Source organism: Rhinopithecus roxellana, chromosome 10 (assembly GCF_007565055.1).
Source record: "Rhinopithecus roxellana isolate Shanxi Qingling chromosome 10, ASM756505v1, whole genome shotgun sequence".
Classification (NCBI taxonomy): Eukaryota; Metazoa; Chordata; class Mammalia; order Primates; family Cercopithecidae; genus Rhinopithecus; species Rhinopithecus roxellana.
The window spans coordinates 48,114,904-48,134,433 of record NC_044558.1 but is presented as its reverse complement, the minus strand read 5'-3'; the positions used below and the strand labels follow the sequence as shown (position 1 = coordinate 48,134,433).

Genomic DNA, 19,530 nt, shown 5'->3' with positions numbered 1-19,530 from the left:
AAACTGTGCCACGCTGGTAAGAAGAGGTGATGATAGCATGCTGTTGCCTCTGCCAGACAGACTCTGTCTTTGCTAAAGTGTTTAGTATTGCTATTGTGGCAAATGCCATTTTAGTCAAAGGCAATAAATCTTCCCTTGTTTAAATGACAGATGGCTAAGGTTGTTACTTCTGTTTCTAGCAAACCCAAAAGGGGAAAAAATAAATTACTGACATTCAGAGTTCTTGTTTTTTAAAAATATTAGGGGAAAAATGAAGAGTATAGTTTTAGCAAAGTTATAGAATGTTTGCTGTCAACAGAATCGTGGACCCTCTAATGATGTTCACATCCTAGCTCCTATAATCTATGAATATGTTAGGTTACAGGGCAAAGGGGAATTAAGACTGCAGGTGGAATGAAGGTTAATTAACTGACTTTTTTTTTTTTTTTTTTTTTGAGACGGAGTCTCTGCCGCCCAGGCTGGAGTGCAGTAGCGTGATTTCAGCTCACTGCAAGCTCCGCCTCCCGGGTTCACGCCATTCTCCTGCCTCAGCCTCCCGAGTAGCTGGGACTACAGGCGCCCGCCACCTCGCCCGGCTAGTTTTTTGTATTTTTTAGTAGAGACGGGGTTTCACTGTGTTAGCCAGGATGGTCTGGATCTCCTGACCTCGTGATCCACCCGTCTCGGCTTCCCAAAGTACTGGGATTACAGGCTTGAGGCACCGTGCCCAGCCTAACTAACTGACCTTAAGATAGGGAATGTAGCATAATTTATCCAGGTGAGCCCAATATAATCCCAGTGGAGAAAGAGAAGAATCAGAGTCAGAGAAGACGTGGCTACAGAGGCAGAGTGATGAGATGTGAGGACTCTGCCTGCCATTGCTGACTTTCAAGATGAAGGAAGGGGGCCATGAACCAAGGGATGCCTCTGGAAGCTGGAAAAGGTAAGGAAACAGATTCTCCCCTAGACTTCCAGAAAGCTCTGTTGACGCTTTGATTTTAGCCTGGTGAGGCCCATTTCAGACTTCTAACCTCCAGTACGTGAAGGTAATACATTTGTGTTGTTTTAACCTATTAAGTTCTAAAATTACTGAACCCAATTTGATTTCTTCTCTCCCTTTACAAGGTAGTGCTATTAACAGTGAAATGACAAAGCAAAAGCAAAGCGGAGAAAAGCACCAGCAAAGGGCATGCCTGGCTGGCTACAGATTGCAGTGGCCTCTACTCAATTCCTATCTTAATATGTATCACATGCCCTGCCTGAGATAATAAGGACTCTTTCTCCCATTCCCTCAGTCTTCGGGTTGCCTCTACTTCTCTTCCATTTTCTTTTTCCTTGATATGATCCCCTTCTTTCTCATTCTTCTCTTCTTTCATTTCCCCAGTGGTTTTCTCTCCACCTCTTCTCCCTCTGATAGGAAATACAGCAGTGGCCCAAGCTAGAAGAAGAAGTACACACCTACCAGCTCCCTTCCTTCCTCACAACACCTACACAGCTGCTGAGGAAGCCTTGAATGAAAGCTAGAAAAGAACAAATAGGAAAAGAGGCATTTGAAAACAGAACAGAAATAGTCATAGACGGGTGACAGGCAGGAGATGCCACCTCATTGACAGCTGCTACCATTTTCCATAGAGAAGTTATTCCATTGTACTATACACCAGGCTGGTTTTAAATATTGTTCCTATGTACTTGGTAGTGTAGTGGAAGCTCCTCCATTTCTTTAAATAGTTAATTGCATACTTAGAGCTCTTGGTAGAGTTTAGAACACAGTTAATTATTCTGAGTGTACCTAGCCCCATCACTGTCTGTAATCTGTACAAAATTGATAAGCCCTTTAAGATAGTTAGATATTTATTGAGACTCTGCTGTATATTTGGCAGTGCACCAGATATGGGTAGTGGTGGTGGAAGCAAGCAATAGGACCAGTGGAGCTTGCTTTCTAATAGAGTGATCTCTCTGGTACTGTTACAAGTACAGCATATAAGCAACTTACTGGAGGTATTGTCTTCAAGATGTGAGTTACACAAGAACATCAAAGCCAGAATTCCTCCCCTTGCAGGGGTTAGTCTGTAACTCTGTGCCTCTGAAGTGTATACTAACTTCTTCCGTGGGAATTATGCTTCTGAAGCATGAGGAAAGAACACACCCTTGTTTCCATTTTCTCTGCTGCTTTGGATGTGATCTCTTCAGGTATGCAAAATAATGCCTCGATATCATTTTGACCTGTGTTGTCATTTTACAAAGTTTATCAGAAGACTTCATATCGGATGGAAGCAAATCTTTAGAAGGGATGTTATAACAACTTGAACAGCCCATCATGCTTTAAGCATGCTCCCTGTCAGGGCTTTGTTCTCGTTCATTAGAGATGGACGGGGAGGAAGCTTAAAATGTGTAATTCTCATCACCTGTTCCTACAGCTCTCTAACTGGTCTCCATGGCTTCTCTTTCCTTCCTCCAGTCTTGCCGATGAACCTTGATTAGAGGACAATACAACACGAACAGCCACTCCTCCCTCTGCCTCCTGACTCCTTATTTGAGTTAGAGGTTCTCATAACACCTGCGTCTCCCCTTTGTCAGCAGTCATCACACAGAGTTGTGATTGCCAGTTTATTCATCTGCATCTCCTACTGAATTCTGATCCATGGTGGCTGGCCCATGCCTGTCTTGTGTACATTTGCATGTAAACCACTTAACCCAAGTGCTAGGAAACAAACAGTATACACAGGTGTGTGGAGTGATTGAAATCTAATTTGCTACCTAAGAATGCACAGTGATTCCTCAGTGTTTATTAGATCAGGCTTAGACTCTTCATTTCAGTTTTCAACTCCTCTGATTTTTCTTTTATACAGGCTTTCAGATCTCTTGGTTCTCATCTGGCTCTTACATCCTTATGCCGTGGGTTGATTCCTCTGCCTGCCTATCTGTAGTAGCTCATCTCCTAAGATGGCTGCCATCAATTTCTTCTCTTCTGTATACACATGCCACTCCTACATTGAGAGATGGAGTCACCTTTTTTACCCCTGGAATCTGGTCTGGCCTGTGACTAATTTCAATAATAGAATCTCGCATTTCTATTGAAACTACAAAAAAAATATTGTGTCAGCTACTGAGTTTTGGGGTGGTTTGTTATATGGCAATAGATATCCTCAATACTATTCTTCAAAGTCCAAAACTTATATTTTCTGTGAATCCTTACTTTGCTAGCCTAGTTAACACCGATCTCCTCCTTCTCTAACTCCCATAGAACTTTGTTGATGCCACACACATTTTGTTATCCAACTGTATGTATTACTACTTTCTCTTTCCTGAATGCCACTATGAACTCCATGACCAAATTATATGGTCTTCGAAGATACCAAATAGTGGAAATAGGTCTTTTGTAATCCCTTCCACAAGTCCTAGTACTGAATAAAAATGTAATGGCTGTTGAATTGGATGAAAAGTAAAAATATTCTTGGCCATTTTAGCTCTCTGCCAATTATTTTGACTTTTTTTCACAGTATCTTTGAGCGCATTCTTTCAAATCATGGTTATAAAAAGCATGTGTGGCAGCAGGCAGCCCTTAGGCTCCTTCCCCCTGCAGACAGTCTGTGACAGTGCAGTGGTTCTCAAAACACAGTCCTGGAGCAGCAGCAGCAGCAGCATCTGGGAACCTGTTAGAAATGCAGATCCTTGGGCCTACCCCAAACCTACTGAATGAGAAGTCCTGGGGGTGGAGCCCAGCATTCTGTGTTTTACCAAGCTTTCCAGATAATTCTGATGCATATTAAGGATGAGAATCATTCTAGTAGTGGAAAGAGTCCTGGTTTAAGGTTAGAAGATCTCGGAGTTTTTGGTCCTAACATGTTTTGGTCCTGACGCTTATGTATCAATGAGAAAGTTACTTAACTTCCCGGACCCTCTCCTTCCTCATCTGTATTATAATAATCCTAACCCTGAGATGGGAGAGTGTCTTAGTTCATTTTGTGTTGCTATAAAGGAAAACCTGAGACTGGGTAACTTATAAAGAAAAGAGGTTTGTTCTGACTCATGGTTCTGCAAACTATACAAGAAGGATACCGCTGACATCTGCTTCTGCAAAGGCATCCGAAAGCTTACAATCACAGCGTAAGGCAAAGGGGGAGCAGGTGTGTTACACAGCAAGTGAGGGAGCAAAAAAAACTGACAGGTTCTTAAACAAGCAGCTCTCACATGAACTAATACAGTAAGAACTCACTTATTACTGTGGGGAAGGCATCAAAGCATTCATGAGGGTACCATCCTCATAACCAAAACACCTCCCCTCACCTCCAACATTGGGGGTCACATTTCGACATGAGATTTGGAGGTGACAAATATCCAAACTATGTCAGAGAGTCAAGTGAAATCATATTTATGACTCATCCTTAAAAACCGTAAAAGGATCAGGAGTGGTAGCTCATGTCTATAATCCCAGCACTTTGGGAGGCTGATGCAGGAGGATTGCTTGAGCCCAGGAGTTAGAGACCAGCTTGGGCAACATAGAACCTATCTCTACAAAAATTTAGCCAGGCATGATGGCACATGTCTGTAGCCCAAGTTCTTGGGAGACTGAGGTTTGAGGATTGCTTGAGCCTGGGAGATTCAGGCTACAGAGAGCCATAATGACACCACTGTACTCCAGCCTGGGTGACATAGTGGCCTGTTTCAAAACAAGAAAGAACACACAAAAACCCTGTAAAAATATAGTAATGAAAGTCGCAATTAGGCTGGACTGAATGGCTCACACCTGCAATCCCAGCACTTTGGGAGGCCAAGGTGAGGAAAGACTGAGCCCAGGAGTTTGAGACTAGCCTGGGCAACATGGTAAAACTCCATCTCTATAAAAAATTAGGCATGGTGGTGCACATCTCTAGTCCCAGGTACCCGGGAGGCTGAGGTGAGAAGATTGCCTGAGCTCTTGCGGTTGAGACTGCAGTGAGCTGTGACTGTGTCTGCCACTGCATTTCAGCTTGGGTGACAGAGTAAGACCCTGTCTCAAAAAAAAAAAAAAAAAAAAAAAAAAGTCACAAGGTAGAATAGGATTGAACACAGAGAAGAATGCTTTCATTTTAGATTACTTTGCTCCCTTTTCCTTCCTGTCGTGGACTCAGTATAATTCTATCTGGCTTGGCAGGCCTTTGATTTCACAAGTTCATGAGCAGTGGCTTGTGTAATATTCCCAAGTCAGGTGCCAGGTTATCTGTATAGACTTCTCTCCCTTAGCAATGGCTGGCTTCAATGTAATTTTTAAGACCCAAGTAATTTCACAGTGATGCAACTGAAAAACTTCCTGTCAACTATTAAAACTAATATGTTTGATAACTTCACTAATAAAGGTAAAACTTAACCAGGAGAATGTAAGCCAACAAACCAAATTTAAATTGAGTTTAAGTATTTATTCAAGATCAAACCATATTCATTTGATATATCAACTAGTGAAGATGAATTCACTACATGGGAAGTATTGTCCCCAAATTATAAATCTGGTGGAATAAAAGGGAAACTAAAGGTGAAGCAAACTGTAAATGTATTAAGTGTGTATCAAGTTGGACGGAGCAATGAACATGCTATGAGATCCCAGGCAGTTCTGCATGGCTGAGCAGAGGCTGACTACATGGAAAAAAAGTCTTTGGAGGATTCAGGGTAATGTTTTTGAGTTGTGGTTTACCAAGCCTCAAGACAGCAAGTCCACAGGGAAAGAGTGAGCCTGGCACCCAAACAGAAGCAAGCCTTGCTCTCTAGGGTGAGGTAACCCAAGAGTTCCAGTGAGAGATATGAAGCTATTGCTCAATTTGCAATGTTTTCTCGCTTCACAGACTGTGAGCATGGAATTAGGGTCAGACGTTTGTCCTGGGCCAGGAGTAGGAAGATGCACTTTTGGGCTCATGTTCCCACCTCAGCCTCCCATGTAGCTAGGACTACAGGCACACACCGCCATGCCTGGTGAGACCTTATTGTTTCATCTCCTAACTCCGACTCTGATTAGTGGTGTGAAAGTGAGCAAGTCATTTCCCCTTTCCGAGCCTCATTATACTCATTTTGTCAAGTGCGAGGGTTGAAGCTTTTCCACCCCTGAGATAAAAAGGTTGAGTCTGGGTTAGGCGAGAGCTGCGCTACGCGAGGGTGTCGGACGCCGTTTCTCGTTTTCATCATAGACAACAGCCCTGCTGCAAAGATGGTCAATGTACCTAAAACCCGAAGAACCTTCTGTAAGAAGTGTGGCAAGCATCAGCCTCACAAAGTGACACAGTGTAAGAAGGGCAAGGATTCTTTGTATGCCCAGGGAAAGAGGCGCTATGATCGGAAGCAGAGTGGCTATGGTGGGCAGACAAAGCCAATTTTCCGGAAGAAGGCTAAGACCACAAAGAAGATTGTGCTAAGGCTGGAATGTGTTGAGCCTAACTGCAGATTCAAGAGGATGCTGGCCATTAAGAGATGCAAGCATTTTGAACTGGGAGGAGATAAGAAGAGAAAGGGCCAAGTGATCCAGTTCTAAACTTTGGGATATTTTTCTTCTGATTTTGAAGAGAAAATGTTGAAGCCATAGAAAAATTACCTGAGGGAAAATAAATAGTGATATTCTTACGCAAAAAAAAAAAAAAAAAAAAAAAAAAAAAAGGTTGAGTCTGGAAGCAGGATAAAAAGGATTACAGTTTAAGGAAAGAGCCAGCTGCCTTCAATAATGAGAGGTAGTGGGGCCTGTGAGAGGCTGTCCTTTTACAGGAAGTATCCACAGGAGTGGACATTGCTGTAGAGTATCTAAAACTGTACCCTGTATGTAGTTTGCAAACCAGTGATTCCTTCACATCACAGTAAATTGATGAGTGAATTTTCTGAGTAACTAACTGCACAGTCGACACTAGAAAAGTAAGGAATATAGCTTAAAAAATAAAAAATAAAAAGAAACCAGCAAGAAAGGTGTCTTAGTTACCTATCGCTTAGTTATCTTGCAGTTTTCTGAGGGACAGGCATGCAAGCAGGCTGGTGCTGGGTCTGTTTCAATGAGGCAGTCATCTCATTCACATGGTAGCTGGCAAGATTCAGTTTCTTGTGGGCAGCTAGCTGGTCAATTCCCTGTCACCTGGGCCTCTCTGTTGAGCATCTCACAACATGGCAGCTTAATCAGATCAAGCAAGCAGGAGGACCAGAGAGAGTGCTAGCAAGAGAGAGTGCTGGCAAGATGGAAGTGAAGGTCTGTTGTGTTCTAATCTTAGCAGTAATTGTCCATCACTATTTGGGTATTCTGTTTCTTAGAAGCAAGTCACAGCCAGGCGCGGTGGCTCCCACCTGTAATCCCAGCACTTTGGGAGGTCGGGAGTTTGAGACCAGCCTGACCAACATGGAGAAACTCCGTCTCTACTAAAACTACAAAATTAGCCAGGCGTGGTGGCACGTGCCTCTAATCCCAGCTACTTGGGAGGCCGAGGCAGGAGAATCGCTTGAACCGGGAGGTGGAGGTTGCAGTGAGCCGAGATCGCACCATTGCACTCCAGCCTGGGCAACAAGAGTGAGACTCCATCTCAAAAAAAAAAAAAAAAAAAAAAAAAAAAAGTTACTAGGTCCAGTCCATAGGCAAAGGAAAGGGATTTACACAAAGAAGTGAATACAAGAAAGCGGGATCACAGGGAGCCATATCAGAATCTGCCTCCCATAAAAGGCTTTCTATTCTGGGGTTCGTTTTCATCTAGACAGTTCCCCAAATTCTGAGGTCATGAAGTAAGTTAGTTACATGGCAAGAAAATGCTGAATCTCCTTGTTTATGTGGGCTATGCTTGAGGGTTCTATTTTCTCAAATATGCATTCTTTCATTAAACAATAGTAAACATGCATCTACTTGTACCAGATAATGTGCTAGGAGCAGGGGCTACTAAGATGACTGTAGGTTTGTCTCTACCCTTGTGGGTTGGAGGAGGGTGGCGGAGGTAATATTTACATACATAGAAATGAGACATACCCCACACTATCTCTGCAAAACCTGCCCACTGAATGAGATAGTCTTAATCTTTCAGTTTTACCTTTTCACATGTGGATCAAATGCCATTATCAAGAAGTTAACTTTAGGAACCCTTTAGTTAGAATGTGTGATATGGTTTGGCTGTGTCCCCACCCAAAATCTCATCTTGAATTGTAATCCCCGTGTGTCAAGGGAGAGACCAGGTGGAGGTAATTGAATCATGGGCGCGGTTTCCTCCATGCTGTTCTTGTGATAGTGAGTTCTCGCAAGAGCTGATGGTTTTATAAGTGTTTGGTAATTCTTCTTGCATTCATTCTCCTTCCTGCTGCCTTGGGAAGAAGGTGCCTTGCTTCCCCTTTGCTTTCCGTCGTGATTGTAAGTTTCCTGAGGACTCCCCAGCCATGCTGAGCTGTGAGTCAATTAAACCTCTTTCCTTTATAAATTACCCAGTCTTGGGCAGTTCTATATAGCAGTATGAAAACGGACTAATACAATGTATTTTCATTAAAGATCATAGTAGCCCATTAAAATAGTTTATTTGCAAGTGTTCACATTCACCGTAGAATAGAAAATACAGATAAGTAAAAAGAAGGAATTAAAAGCGTTAATAATCCCACTACCCATAGATAATAATAGATAACAGCTAATATCATTTCAATGTATTCTAAACTTTTTCAATGCCTGGGTATTATATTCCCCCTTCCATACCTGTCTGAAGCTCTTAATAGCATATTGTGAACACTGAGTCACTCATTTCCTGGAAGTCAACATCATTTGTGAGATAGATAGTGGTGAAATGATTAGTGGTGTTTGCCCTTGGAGTGAGCCTAGCTACTTTTACTATTTTAATTTTTAATTTTTATTTTTTGGTAGAGATGGGGGTCTTGCTTTATTTCCTAGGTTTGTCGTGAACTCCTGGCCTAAGGCAGTCCTCCCACATCAGCCTCCCAAAGCACTGGGATTACAGGAATGAGCCACCACACCTGGTCTAGCTCTTTTTTTCACTCTTGTCCATGACCATTTTTTCCTTTTTTATTTTTTTGAGACGGAGTTTTGCTCTGTCACCCAGGCTGGAGTGCAATGGTGTGATATCAGCTCACTTGCAACCTCTGCTTCCCCAGGTTCAAGTGATTCTCCCATCTCAGCCTCCCCAGTAGCTGGGATTACAGGCACGCACCACCATACGTAGCTAATTTTGTATTTTTAGTAGAGATGGGTTTTACCATGTTGGTTGGCCAGGCTGGTCTCGACCTCCTGACCTCAGGTAATCCACCCACGTTGGCCTCCCAAAGTGCTAGGATTACAGGTGTGGGCCACCATGCCTGGCCCATTTTTTCCATTTTGTTAATTCTTTCTTTCAACCCATAGACTCCTCCTCCTTGCCTCTTCTCTCCACCTATCCTACTTTCCTCCCATTTAAGCTTTTTCTACCTATGGCCAATCTTCCACTCCTTCTCTTAACCAACTCTCCGCTTCATCCTTCATGACCCAGTGCAGTCGTCAACATTTGTGGGAGACATTCCCTGATCCTTGCAGACTCTTGAATACTTTCTCCTCTGATTTCCCACAGCATTCTCTTCTTACCTCTATTATTGTACCATCTGATGTGAGCATTACAAATTTAGGTGTCTGCTTCCCTAGAGTAGGGCATTTTATTTATCTCCATAACCCCTGAAATATATGGAAGAGCTTCTGTAATGTTTGCAAAATGAATAAATAAAAACACCCATCCTGTCAGAGTTACCTAGAACTGCTATTTATGAGCACATCTTGGAATCCCTTGGCAAGCCCCTGGGCTATCCAGGCTTCTGCCCTTGATATACAAGTACTGTGAGTCCTCCAAGAAAACCTCCCTAAAGGCTCAATTCCAAATCACACAGAGAGGTATTGAATAACACAACCAAAAAGGGAAGAAGTACTTTCAGGTAAGATAGGCACTATATGAGAATAGAGGTCTTGGAAATGCAGTTTATGATGGCCTAGAATCCACGAGTAAAGAATGTGCATTTTCCAAGACAAAATTAGTAGCATTACATCTTTATAGAGAAAAGTAGGGCTGCTAGAAACACATCCACATAGCCATGAAGTTGACTGAAGTAAGACAAAAGAGGTGTTTTTCTTCCTTTTTTCTTTTTTTGACTGAAGGCAACAGTCAGTTCTCCAGTCATAATTCTGATGCTCGACAATGATTTGAACAATGAGGGAGGAGGAGAAGGAGGCTAAAAAAGAAAGGAAGAAAGAGAAGCACCCACTGAGTGGCCTGGGAGGGAGCTACCCAGTGAGCAAATGAATGCAAACGAACTGAGCTGATTTTTGTTGTGATGACAGATGACTTTCCCGCAGGGTCCTGAGAGCAGCCCAGCAGGACAAAGCAGAGGGGCAAAACCGGACCATTGTGTGGGATCTAGGGAATGCTGCTGGTGACTGCCAGCTTGTCTGTCCTTAGAGGAAAACTACCAGAGTTCAAGGTGTGGAGAGCTGAGGAGACTGCATGCAGTATTCTGATTTGTTTCTCTATCATGTGTCATATTAATGGAGTAGGATTACTTTAAGCTGAAACAATTATACTAGGATTTCAGTGTTTAGTTTTCTTTTATTATTTTGGCTTGTCCTGTGATCATTATGGCTAGCTGTGCTTGAAGAAACATCTAGAGTTTCCCATTATTATTTTTTCTTAGAAAATTAGAGGAGACATCTGACTTGATCTTAATTAGGGAGTGAAATTTCTGCTCCCTGATAAACATGTAGTTTCACAAAGAGGTGAGACACATCTTGAAGTCACACTTTGAGGATCCTCATTGGGCATTACCCAGGGTTGGGCAGCGTTGGTCATCTCCATCTTGTCTCTTCTCCTTTATGCCCTGTGTTCCACCACAGCAAGCATGACCTTTGCCTTTTCTCCTTGACCAGCTCCTACTCATCGTTCACCTATCCTGCACCCAGTGCAGCACCCAGCATGTATGGAAAACCTTCCTTGACCATTACAGATTCTGAAATGCTCTCTCCCCTGATTTTCCACAGCACTCTCTTCTTACCTCTATTAGTATACTTCATGTGAGTGTTACACGTTTAGGGAACTGGACACAGGACCTCTGTGTTGTATGCACATGCTGTGGCTTGTGGTCCAAACAACCTCCAAATCCATTTTTGTTGTCCTGGGAGGTAACCCTTACCTTCCACTCCACTTTGCTCTTTAATGAGACAAAATGGGTCACCTTTGTTTCTTCTCAAGCAGCATTTGATGAGACTAGTCAGTGGTGACAGGCAGCCCTCATCCCCCACTGAGCCAATTCCACCTGGCAGGATTGCACTTGCCCACCTTGATAGGTGGCAAGACAATTACTGATTGCTTTCTAGACCTGCTTCAAAGCTTCCTGTAACCTGGCAGCGAATGAAATGCACAACCTTCCAACTCAGTGACATTTAAGGCAACCACTCATCAGTTCAGGCAGCAAAATAAATTGGTGCTCAGCTGCTCCCAGTCTATTTTTCTGGTTAGAACTACAAAGAAAAGAAATTATTGTGCCACTGCATGTGTGACAACAACCTGCCCTCTCCCTCAAGCAATCACATTCTCTTGCTGTCTCTGGCTTTGTTCTGGTCCCCCTGAAGAACAGTGTTAAGGATTATATTTGGAGGTTGCCTAGTGCTCTGTGTCTACATCTGAGTCCTACACACACAGATAAACATGATAAATGAATGGATGTGCATTTAAATTACATATCCACCTCTACTGAATATATCATTCATTTGTATGAAAATATTTTCCACTAAATATAACTCCCTAAAATTCTTATTTAGTCCTTTATTCATGGGACTAAAGTTGCATCACTCAATGGTGACATTTAAATGACAGTTACTACTGTAACACAGAATAATGACCTTGTGAAGTGTGGTGTATTTGGTATGCTTATCCAATAATTTATAGATTCTATAAGTTGTGATGTATGAAGAGAACTCAAAAGGCAAGAAATGTTTTTCCCAAGGATTGTGAAATCTATCATTTAAAAAAGCATGTTCAATACTTATTTGCTTCCTGATTTCCTCAAATTTCTTCCCTTCTAAGCTGTAAGGGTTGTGTTTCTGCCCCAGTAGTCAAACATTAACAATAAAAACAAGAAAACACTCTTCCTCCCTCCCACCCACCAAACACTGATGTCTTTGGTCTGTGCAAACACGAAGAAGAAAAAAAAGAATCAGTCAAACCAAATGATCTTCACCCTCTTTCAAACTAAATCTGCTTTAATCAGTGTGCTAGCACATTCTGTCATACTCCCCAACTGCTTGAAGCAATACATTACTCCTTCAGTTTAGGCAAAAACTAAACCTTTGCCAGCCCCAAAACCGACTCTACGTGGAGGCTGTTGCCAAGTTGATTTTTCTGACTCAGCCAGGAGGGCTGCTCCCCGGCTCTGTTCTAAATTAATAAGGCCAATCAGAAATGCACAAAGCCTGGATGGCCAATCATTCTCGAGGCTTTTACCATCTCCTCCGCGGTCAGATAAATCATGTTAAAGCCATTCCACCAATGACCATAATTTAGGAGGCCTGATCGCCATCCCTCCCAAGGACACCACAGACTGAGGTTATTCCGGCGGCCGCACTGGGCCCCAAGGGCGTAGCACTGCGGGGATGGAGGGTCCTCCAGCGAGATGGGAGGAGGCCCCGAGTGATTTGCTGCCACTGTGCCCGAGTGGGACTGGCGCTGCCTCCCAGGTCCGCATCCCAGCTGTTGGCGCTGCTGAGATGATGGCCTGGATCCCCCAGGTGTGGGGACTCCCATCTGGTGGCTCCCCGAGACTATTTACAGCTGAGGTTAGGCCGGTGATTGCTGGGACGGAAAACTCATTTCTCAGCCTGGCTTTTACTTACACTCTTATTAAGGAGGCTTTCATTCACGTTGGAATGGCAGCGAGAGGCTGCGGGCCAGGCGGCCTAACGGGCCGTGACGGAGCGACAGCGGCCGCCAGCGCTGCGACCTTGTGGGGAGAGAAGCGTGGGCGGCGCACGGGGACAAAGGCGCGCGGGAGCCCTGGGTCACGGCTCTGCAGCAGACACTGGACCTCAGCGCGTTGGAGGCCTGGGTCACGGCTCTGCGGCAGACACTGGACCTCCGCGTTTCTACCACCCCAGAAAAGTTGAGTGGCTTGCGGGCTCCATTTCTCCCTTCATTGGTAGCTGGTTGGGCTCACCCCTTTGCCCGACCACAGCTCTTTGTAAATGCAGAATAGGACAAAACGGAAAGAATGATGTGCTCTCCCCTCCGTCTAAAACCCTAAATAAAGACCCAGTCCTACCCCACACCCTTCTCCACCTGCGATTCAGGTCTCTGGGAAGAAGGCCCTGCACTCCCGCCCATGCCTCCCCTGCCCGAGGGAGCCCCGGGGAGGCAGCAGCCAAAGACTCCGCAGGAATAACTCCGGGGAGGGCAGGTTCGCGGCTGCTCCTCCCGTTGGCAGCGCCTCAAACACCGGCAGGCCCGCTTGTGTGTGTGTGTGTGAGCCTGCATGTCCTGAAAATCCCCCTGCAGCCTCGCACATCTGGGTCCCCTAGCCATGCATATTCATGCCCCAGAGCAGTAAAACCCAGGTCAGCTGCTCGGAGACAGTGAATCGAGTTCTTGAAAGCTGACCAAGCTCGTGACTTCAATAATATGAAGACAGAGCTGTCTTTTCTCCAACTCCTGAGCAGAGTCTCATAACACTTGAGGCATTTTTGTTTTTTTCTGAAAGGGACAAAAGAAATGGGGGAGAAGTCAGCGGCAGGAGTGGCGTGGAGAGGGTGTCTACGGTTCTTCCATTGCTGTAGAAATCGTGATTTGTTTCTCGTACCCTACCTACTCCCTTTGTTAGTTTCCTCAGCCTCAGGAGAAATGGGTATCATTTGCATATTCTTTCTTTTGCATGTGGTCCCTGTTGGTGTAACATACTCTTCCATTTTACCCTTATCATCTTCCCATTTGGTGATGTTCCTCTCCTCCCCAGAAAAAGAGCGGATTCCACTTGTGCCCTCCTAACCCTCCTTTCTGTAACTTCCATCAAAAATGCCTCTTTTGGCCGGGCGCGGTGGCTCACGCCTGTAATCCCAGCACTTTGGGAGGCCGAGGCGGGGGGATCACGAGGTCAGGAGATCGAGACCATCCTGGCTATCACGGTGAAACCCTGTCTCTACTAAAAATACAAAAAATTAGCCGGGCGTGATAGTGGGCACTTGTAGTCTCAGCTACTCAGGAGGCTGAGGCAGGAGAATAGCGTGAACCCGGGAGGCGGAGCTTGCAGTGAGCCGAGATCGCGCCACTGCACTCCAGCCTGGGCCACAGAGCCAGACACCGTCAAAAAAAAAAAAAAAAAGCCCCTTTTCCCGGCGCGGTGGCTCACGCCTGTAATCCCAACACTTTGGGAGACCGAGGGGTGCCGATCACTTGAGGCCAGGAAGTGGCCTCAAACCTGGGCAACATGGTGAAACCCTGCTTCTACTAAAAAAAAAAAAAAAAAAAAAAAAAAAAAAAGCCAGGCGTCATGGTGCGTGCCCCTAATTCAGATGCTCTAGAGGATGAGGTATGAGAATTGCTTGGACTTGGGAGGCAGAGATTGCAGTGAGCCGAGATTGCAACACTGCACTCCAGCCTGGACAGAGCAAGACTCTGTCTCAAAAAAAAAAAAAAAAGCCCCTTTTCCCTTCCCTAGTAGCTCAGGGGCACAGTCACTCTTTTGCACAGCCTGAGGGGCAGGGGATGGGGTGGAGGTGGCTGGGCTGGGGTGGCCATGGGAAGAAGCTGTCAGAACAATAATGCTTGACTGCCCTACCAACCTAACCACCTCATAGCCACTCAGGACTCCAGTCCAGTGAGGGACACTGTTAAGGGCTGAAATGTGTTCAAAATTTATATGCGAGTCAAAACTGCGAGTACCTCAGAATATGACTGTATTTGAAGATAGGGCCTTTATAAAGAGGTAATTGAGGTCACATGGGTGGGCCTTAATCCAATCTGGCTAGTGTCCTTTGAAGAAAAGGAAATTTAGACACACAGGATTTGTACACGCAGAGAAATGACATGGTGAGAGGGAGGCCATCCGCAAGCCAACCAGAGAAGCCTTGGGAGAAATGGAGCCTGCTGGCACCTTAGCCACCCAGTCCATGATATTTTATTATGGCACACGAATACAGGTACTAAGGAGGTCTGTCCAGAAGTCAGTCCTGAAGTCCTCCCTGCTCCTCCATGACCTGGGAACTCTCCCTCAGGATGGCACTGGCCTGACACAACTTTTTTTTTTTGTTATATTCCAGGTGATCTTGTTCTTTGAGACGGTTATACCCAGTGAAATTTCCCTGTTGCTGAGTCTTTATTTCTACCCCTCTTATTTGCTTTTTCAGTTTTATCCTATGTAAGATTCCCAGATAAAATAGAAGACACCCATTTAAATTTGAATTTCAGATAATAGTAAACAGTTTTTTTAGTATGAGTACAACCCAAATATTGCATGGGACATAAATTTAAAAATTTCTTTATCTGAAGTTCAAATCCAAGTAGATGTCCTGTATCTTTTGTCTGATAAGTCTGCTAACATTACTTTAGAGGTGTGTCCTTAATATCTTTACACAATGGTTCTCACCTTAGAATCACCTAGAAAACTTTTTTTTTTTTTGAGATGGAGTTTCACTCTTGATGCCCAGGTTGGAGTGCAGTGGTGTGATCTCAGCTTACCGCAATCTCCACCTCCTGAGTTAAAGTGATTCTCCTGCCTCAGCCTCCCAAGTAGCTGGGATTATAGGCATGCACCACCACATCTGGCTAATTTTGTATTTTTAGTAGAGATGGTGTTTCTCCATGTTGGTCAGGCTGATCTAGAACTCCTGACCTCAGGTGATCCGCCCACCTTGGCCTCCCAAAATGCTGGGATTACAGGCGTGAGCCACCGCACCTAGCCAAAACATTCAAAAGATACTGATGATTGGGTCCCTCCCTGGGGGATTCTGATTTAATTGGTCTGAGGTCTGACCTGGTAGACAGGGTTTTATTTAATGCTCCCAGGTGATGTTGCCGAGCTACAGAAGCACTGCAGGAAGGGGCAGGTATTAACTAAACATTCACAGCTATTTCATTGTTAGATTTAAGCTCCCTTAAGCTTATATTCTTTGGGTTTTGTTCTTTTGTTCTGCTAAAAATGTCATTTTGTCACTCTTCTTACTGCTGAGCCCAGAGGCAAGGGTCAAACAGATCATCGAAAAATGCCCCGTTAGTATGTGAAATGGCCATTTTATTTCAGGTCAACTGAGCCCACAGAGAGAGATGTCAAGAGCTGTAATATTGATACCACTACAGCAAATGACTTTCCATCCAGACACTTTGGGTTTTATACCAAATAGTGCAACTGGGCACCCTGGTAAAAGATTCACCTTTTACCATTACTTCTATTACAGACCACTGCTCAAGAATGTAGGATCTGTTTTAAGCATACTTCTAGTTCAAGAGGATTTGAACATAATTTTTTTCAATTCTTCCAGACCCTGACTATCTGTTCTTTCTATTAGTTGGCATTTATGGAGAGCCAAATCTTACCTGCTCCTCCCTATTTACTGAAAAGTTGGAAGATTCAGGTACTATGGTTAAAACCCCTGGGGTAACACACCATTCATTCTGCTTGTGTAAGGGCCTTATAATGGAGTCTGGTACTCCATGTCACCATGAAGGCAAGCCTTGCCAACGTACACCTTCATAGTGCATGGTAAGGAGCTGTTGGCAGAGCTACAGCTGAGCAAGAGTCAAAACTAGATGAGAGGAAAATAAGATGCCTGTGACAAAAACACTTTTTACAGAAAAAGGTGCTGGTGGGTCAGCAGATGACATTGATTAGTTAGTGTGTCTCAGTGCAAAGTTCCCAGATGGGGATTCGATGTGAAAGGGCTTTGTTAAAAATGCCATCCAAATAAGGGTGTACACAATGAAGGTTTTGTGACTACCCCTTCTTATCTAATGAGAAGTTACAGAAAACTGGAGTGGTAATTGGCAGTTGGGTGTTGACTACATATAAGCTTTGGATTTGAAATCTTGGCTTTGGTGCTGCTTGGCACTGTGTCCATGGGCAACTGCTTTACCTACCTGAACTTTTATCTTTTTCATCTGGAAAAGGGCTTTTAGAATGGCAGAATAAAAACCTCTGGAAATCTACTCCATACAGAGAAAATTCTGGCAAAAATTGCCAGAACCAACTTTTTCAGAACTCTGGAAATTAACCAAAGGACTGCAACAATCTGAGGAATGTGTATTCAAGAAAAATGGCTGAATCTCAGTAAAAATAGGGAGCTTCGTGACATTTTATTTTAAAGAGACAAGGTCTCTGTCACCCAGGCTGGAGTGCAGTGGTGCAGTCATAGCTCACTGCAGCCTCAAATGGTTTGCAGCCTCAAACCTCAGTCTTCTGAGTAGGTGGGACTACAGGTGTGTGCCACCATGCCCAGCTATTTTTATTTTTACTTTTAGAGGCAAAGTATTGCTATGTTGCTCAGGCTGGTCTCAAACTCCTGGGCTCAAGCGATCCTCTCACCTCAGCATCTTGAGTAGTTGGAATTACAGGCACGTGACACCTCACCTGTATGTAACATTTTTACTTGACCAGTCTCCTTACCCCTCTTTCCAGATCTGTGGTAGGCTTGAACACTAACAGCTTCTCAACCATGACAGCTCTGGGTACCAGCATACTAGCAGCCAACAGTGAGGCAGAATAGGTTTGCAGCCCTAGCAGACCTGTTGACAAGAAATGCCTTTTTTTTTTTTTTGAGACAGTCTCACTCTGCTGCCCAGGCTGGAGCACAGTGGTGTGATCATGGCTCACTGCAACCTCAAACTCTTGGGTTTAGTGAGCCTCCTACTTCACCCTCCCAAGCAGCCAGGACTACAGGTGCACACCCGGTTTATTTTTAAACTTTTCTTTTCTTTTTTTTTTTTTTTTTGAGACAGGGTCTCATTCTATCACACAGGCTGAAGTGCAGGCACAATCTCTGCTCACTGCAACCTCCGTCTCCCTGGCTCAAGCAATCCTCCCACCTCAGCCTCCCAAGTACCTGGGACTACAGGTGCATGACACCACATCTGGCTAATTTTTGTATTTTTTGGTAGAGATAGGGTTTTGATATGTTGCCCAGGCTGGTCTTGAACTCCGGAGCTCAAGTGATCCACCCACCTCGGCCTCCCCAAGTGCTGGGATTACAGGCGTGAGCCACCACACTGGCTAAGTTTTTTGTACAGATGGAGTTTCACTGTGTTGACCAGGTTGGTCTTGAACTCCTGGCCTCAAGTGATCCTCCCACCTTGGCCTCCCAAAGTGTTGGGATTACAGGCATGAGCCACATACCTGGCCTACAAGAAATACTAAGGGGAGTCCTTCAGGCTAAAATGAAGGGAGACTAGGGAGTAACTTGAATCCACATGAAGGAATAAAGAACGCTTCTAGGGGTAAATACACAGAAACCATAAAAGGCAGTAGAAATGTATTTTGTTTGTAACTCTTTTCTTCTCCCATATAATTTAACTACATAAAACAATAGTTACTAAACTTAGTAGTAATAAGTACAGGCTTATACTGTAGAGAGATGTAGTTTGTATGACAAATAGCACAGAAGAGAAGGAAGGAAATGGAAGTGTATATTGCAGCTAAGTTTTTATTTACTATTGAAATTAAGTTTGTATTAATCCAAACTATATTGTTTTAAGATGTTACTGTAATCTTCAGGACAACCATTAAGAAAATAACTGTCAGGAGAACAGTGGGGTCCCCAGTAATGGTTCCTTTAGGCAGCTCTGCTGACCCCACCCTTTCCTGAACTGCCCTTCTGTCCCAGAGGAGTCACCCTGACCGCGCCCATCTTGCTGCTGGGTTTTGGACCCCAGTCCTGAAAAGGCCCAGCCGTGCTGGCTCTGCCCCTCAAAGAGGCTGTGAGCAAGGTAGGAGGGAGCTGGTCTCCTTTCTTGGGGCCCCACCCAGGAGCACCACCTACCCCTGTGAAGGCTCCAGGCCTTAAGTCCCTGGCGGGAGCTATGGGTTTGTGACTCCAGCAGAACAGAGGAACAGGGCACTGGAAGTGAGCTCAGCATGTGATTCGGTGATGGACCAGGTTTGGAAGGGCCAGTGTAGTTTTCAGTGTTGTCGTTGGTTTGTTGCTGCACATTCCAGGATATCAGTATTTTAACAGGTTCTAAGTGCCTTTCTATTGTAACTTATGTTTTTCCTCCTCTTGGCTCCACTGCTGTTAGCATAGAGTTTTTAAAAAAGAGATAAGCTAATGACTATAACAATATTTTCCTCCATGGGAGAGGAGGTTTATAAAGACACAATAAAAGTGAGTTGCAAAAAGTAAAAAAAAAAAAGAAACAACAGGAAGTGGTATACTAGAAATTATTTCACACAGAAGAAGGCAGTAATGGAAAAATAAAGGAGTAAAAAGACAGACACATAGAAAACAAATAGCAAAATGGCAGATGTAATTCCTATTTTATCGTTAATCACGTTAAGTGTATATGGACTGAGCATTTCAATCAAAATCAATCAAAATTTTTGAAATTCATTTCAATTTCAAAAATTGAAATGCCAATTTCGATG

At 44.1% G+C, this 19,530-nt stretch overlaps 2 protein-coding genes across 3 annotated transcripts in view; one reads left to right on the top strand and one right to left on the bottom strand.

Moving 5' to 3' along the window:
- The window catches only part of PPM1H (protein phosphatase, Mg2+/Mn2+ dependent 1H), a 348,124-nt gene that overhangs the window by 34,404 nt on the left and 294,190 nt on the right, over window positions 1-19,530 (bottom strand). The gene's annotated exons all lie outside the window — the stretch shown is intronic.
- On the top strand, window positions 6,059-6,597 carry LOC104676337 (60S ribosomal protein L36a). The gene has a single exon (XM_010381121.2). The coding sequence runs from the start codon at window positions 6,155-6,157 to the stop codon at window positions 6,473-6,475; it is 321 nt and encodes a 106-aa protein (XP_010379423.2). The 5' UTR covers window positions 6,059-6,154; the 3' UTR covers window positions 6,476-6,597.

Coding starts and splice junctions, on each gene's coding strand:
- LOC104676337 (XM_010381121.2), top strand. CDS start 6,155: ATGGTCAATGTACCTAAAACCCGAAGAACCTTCTGTAAGAAGTGTGGC.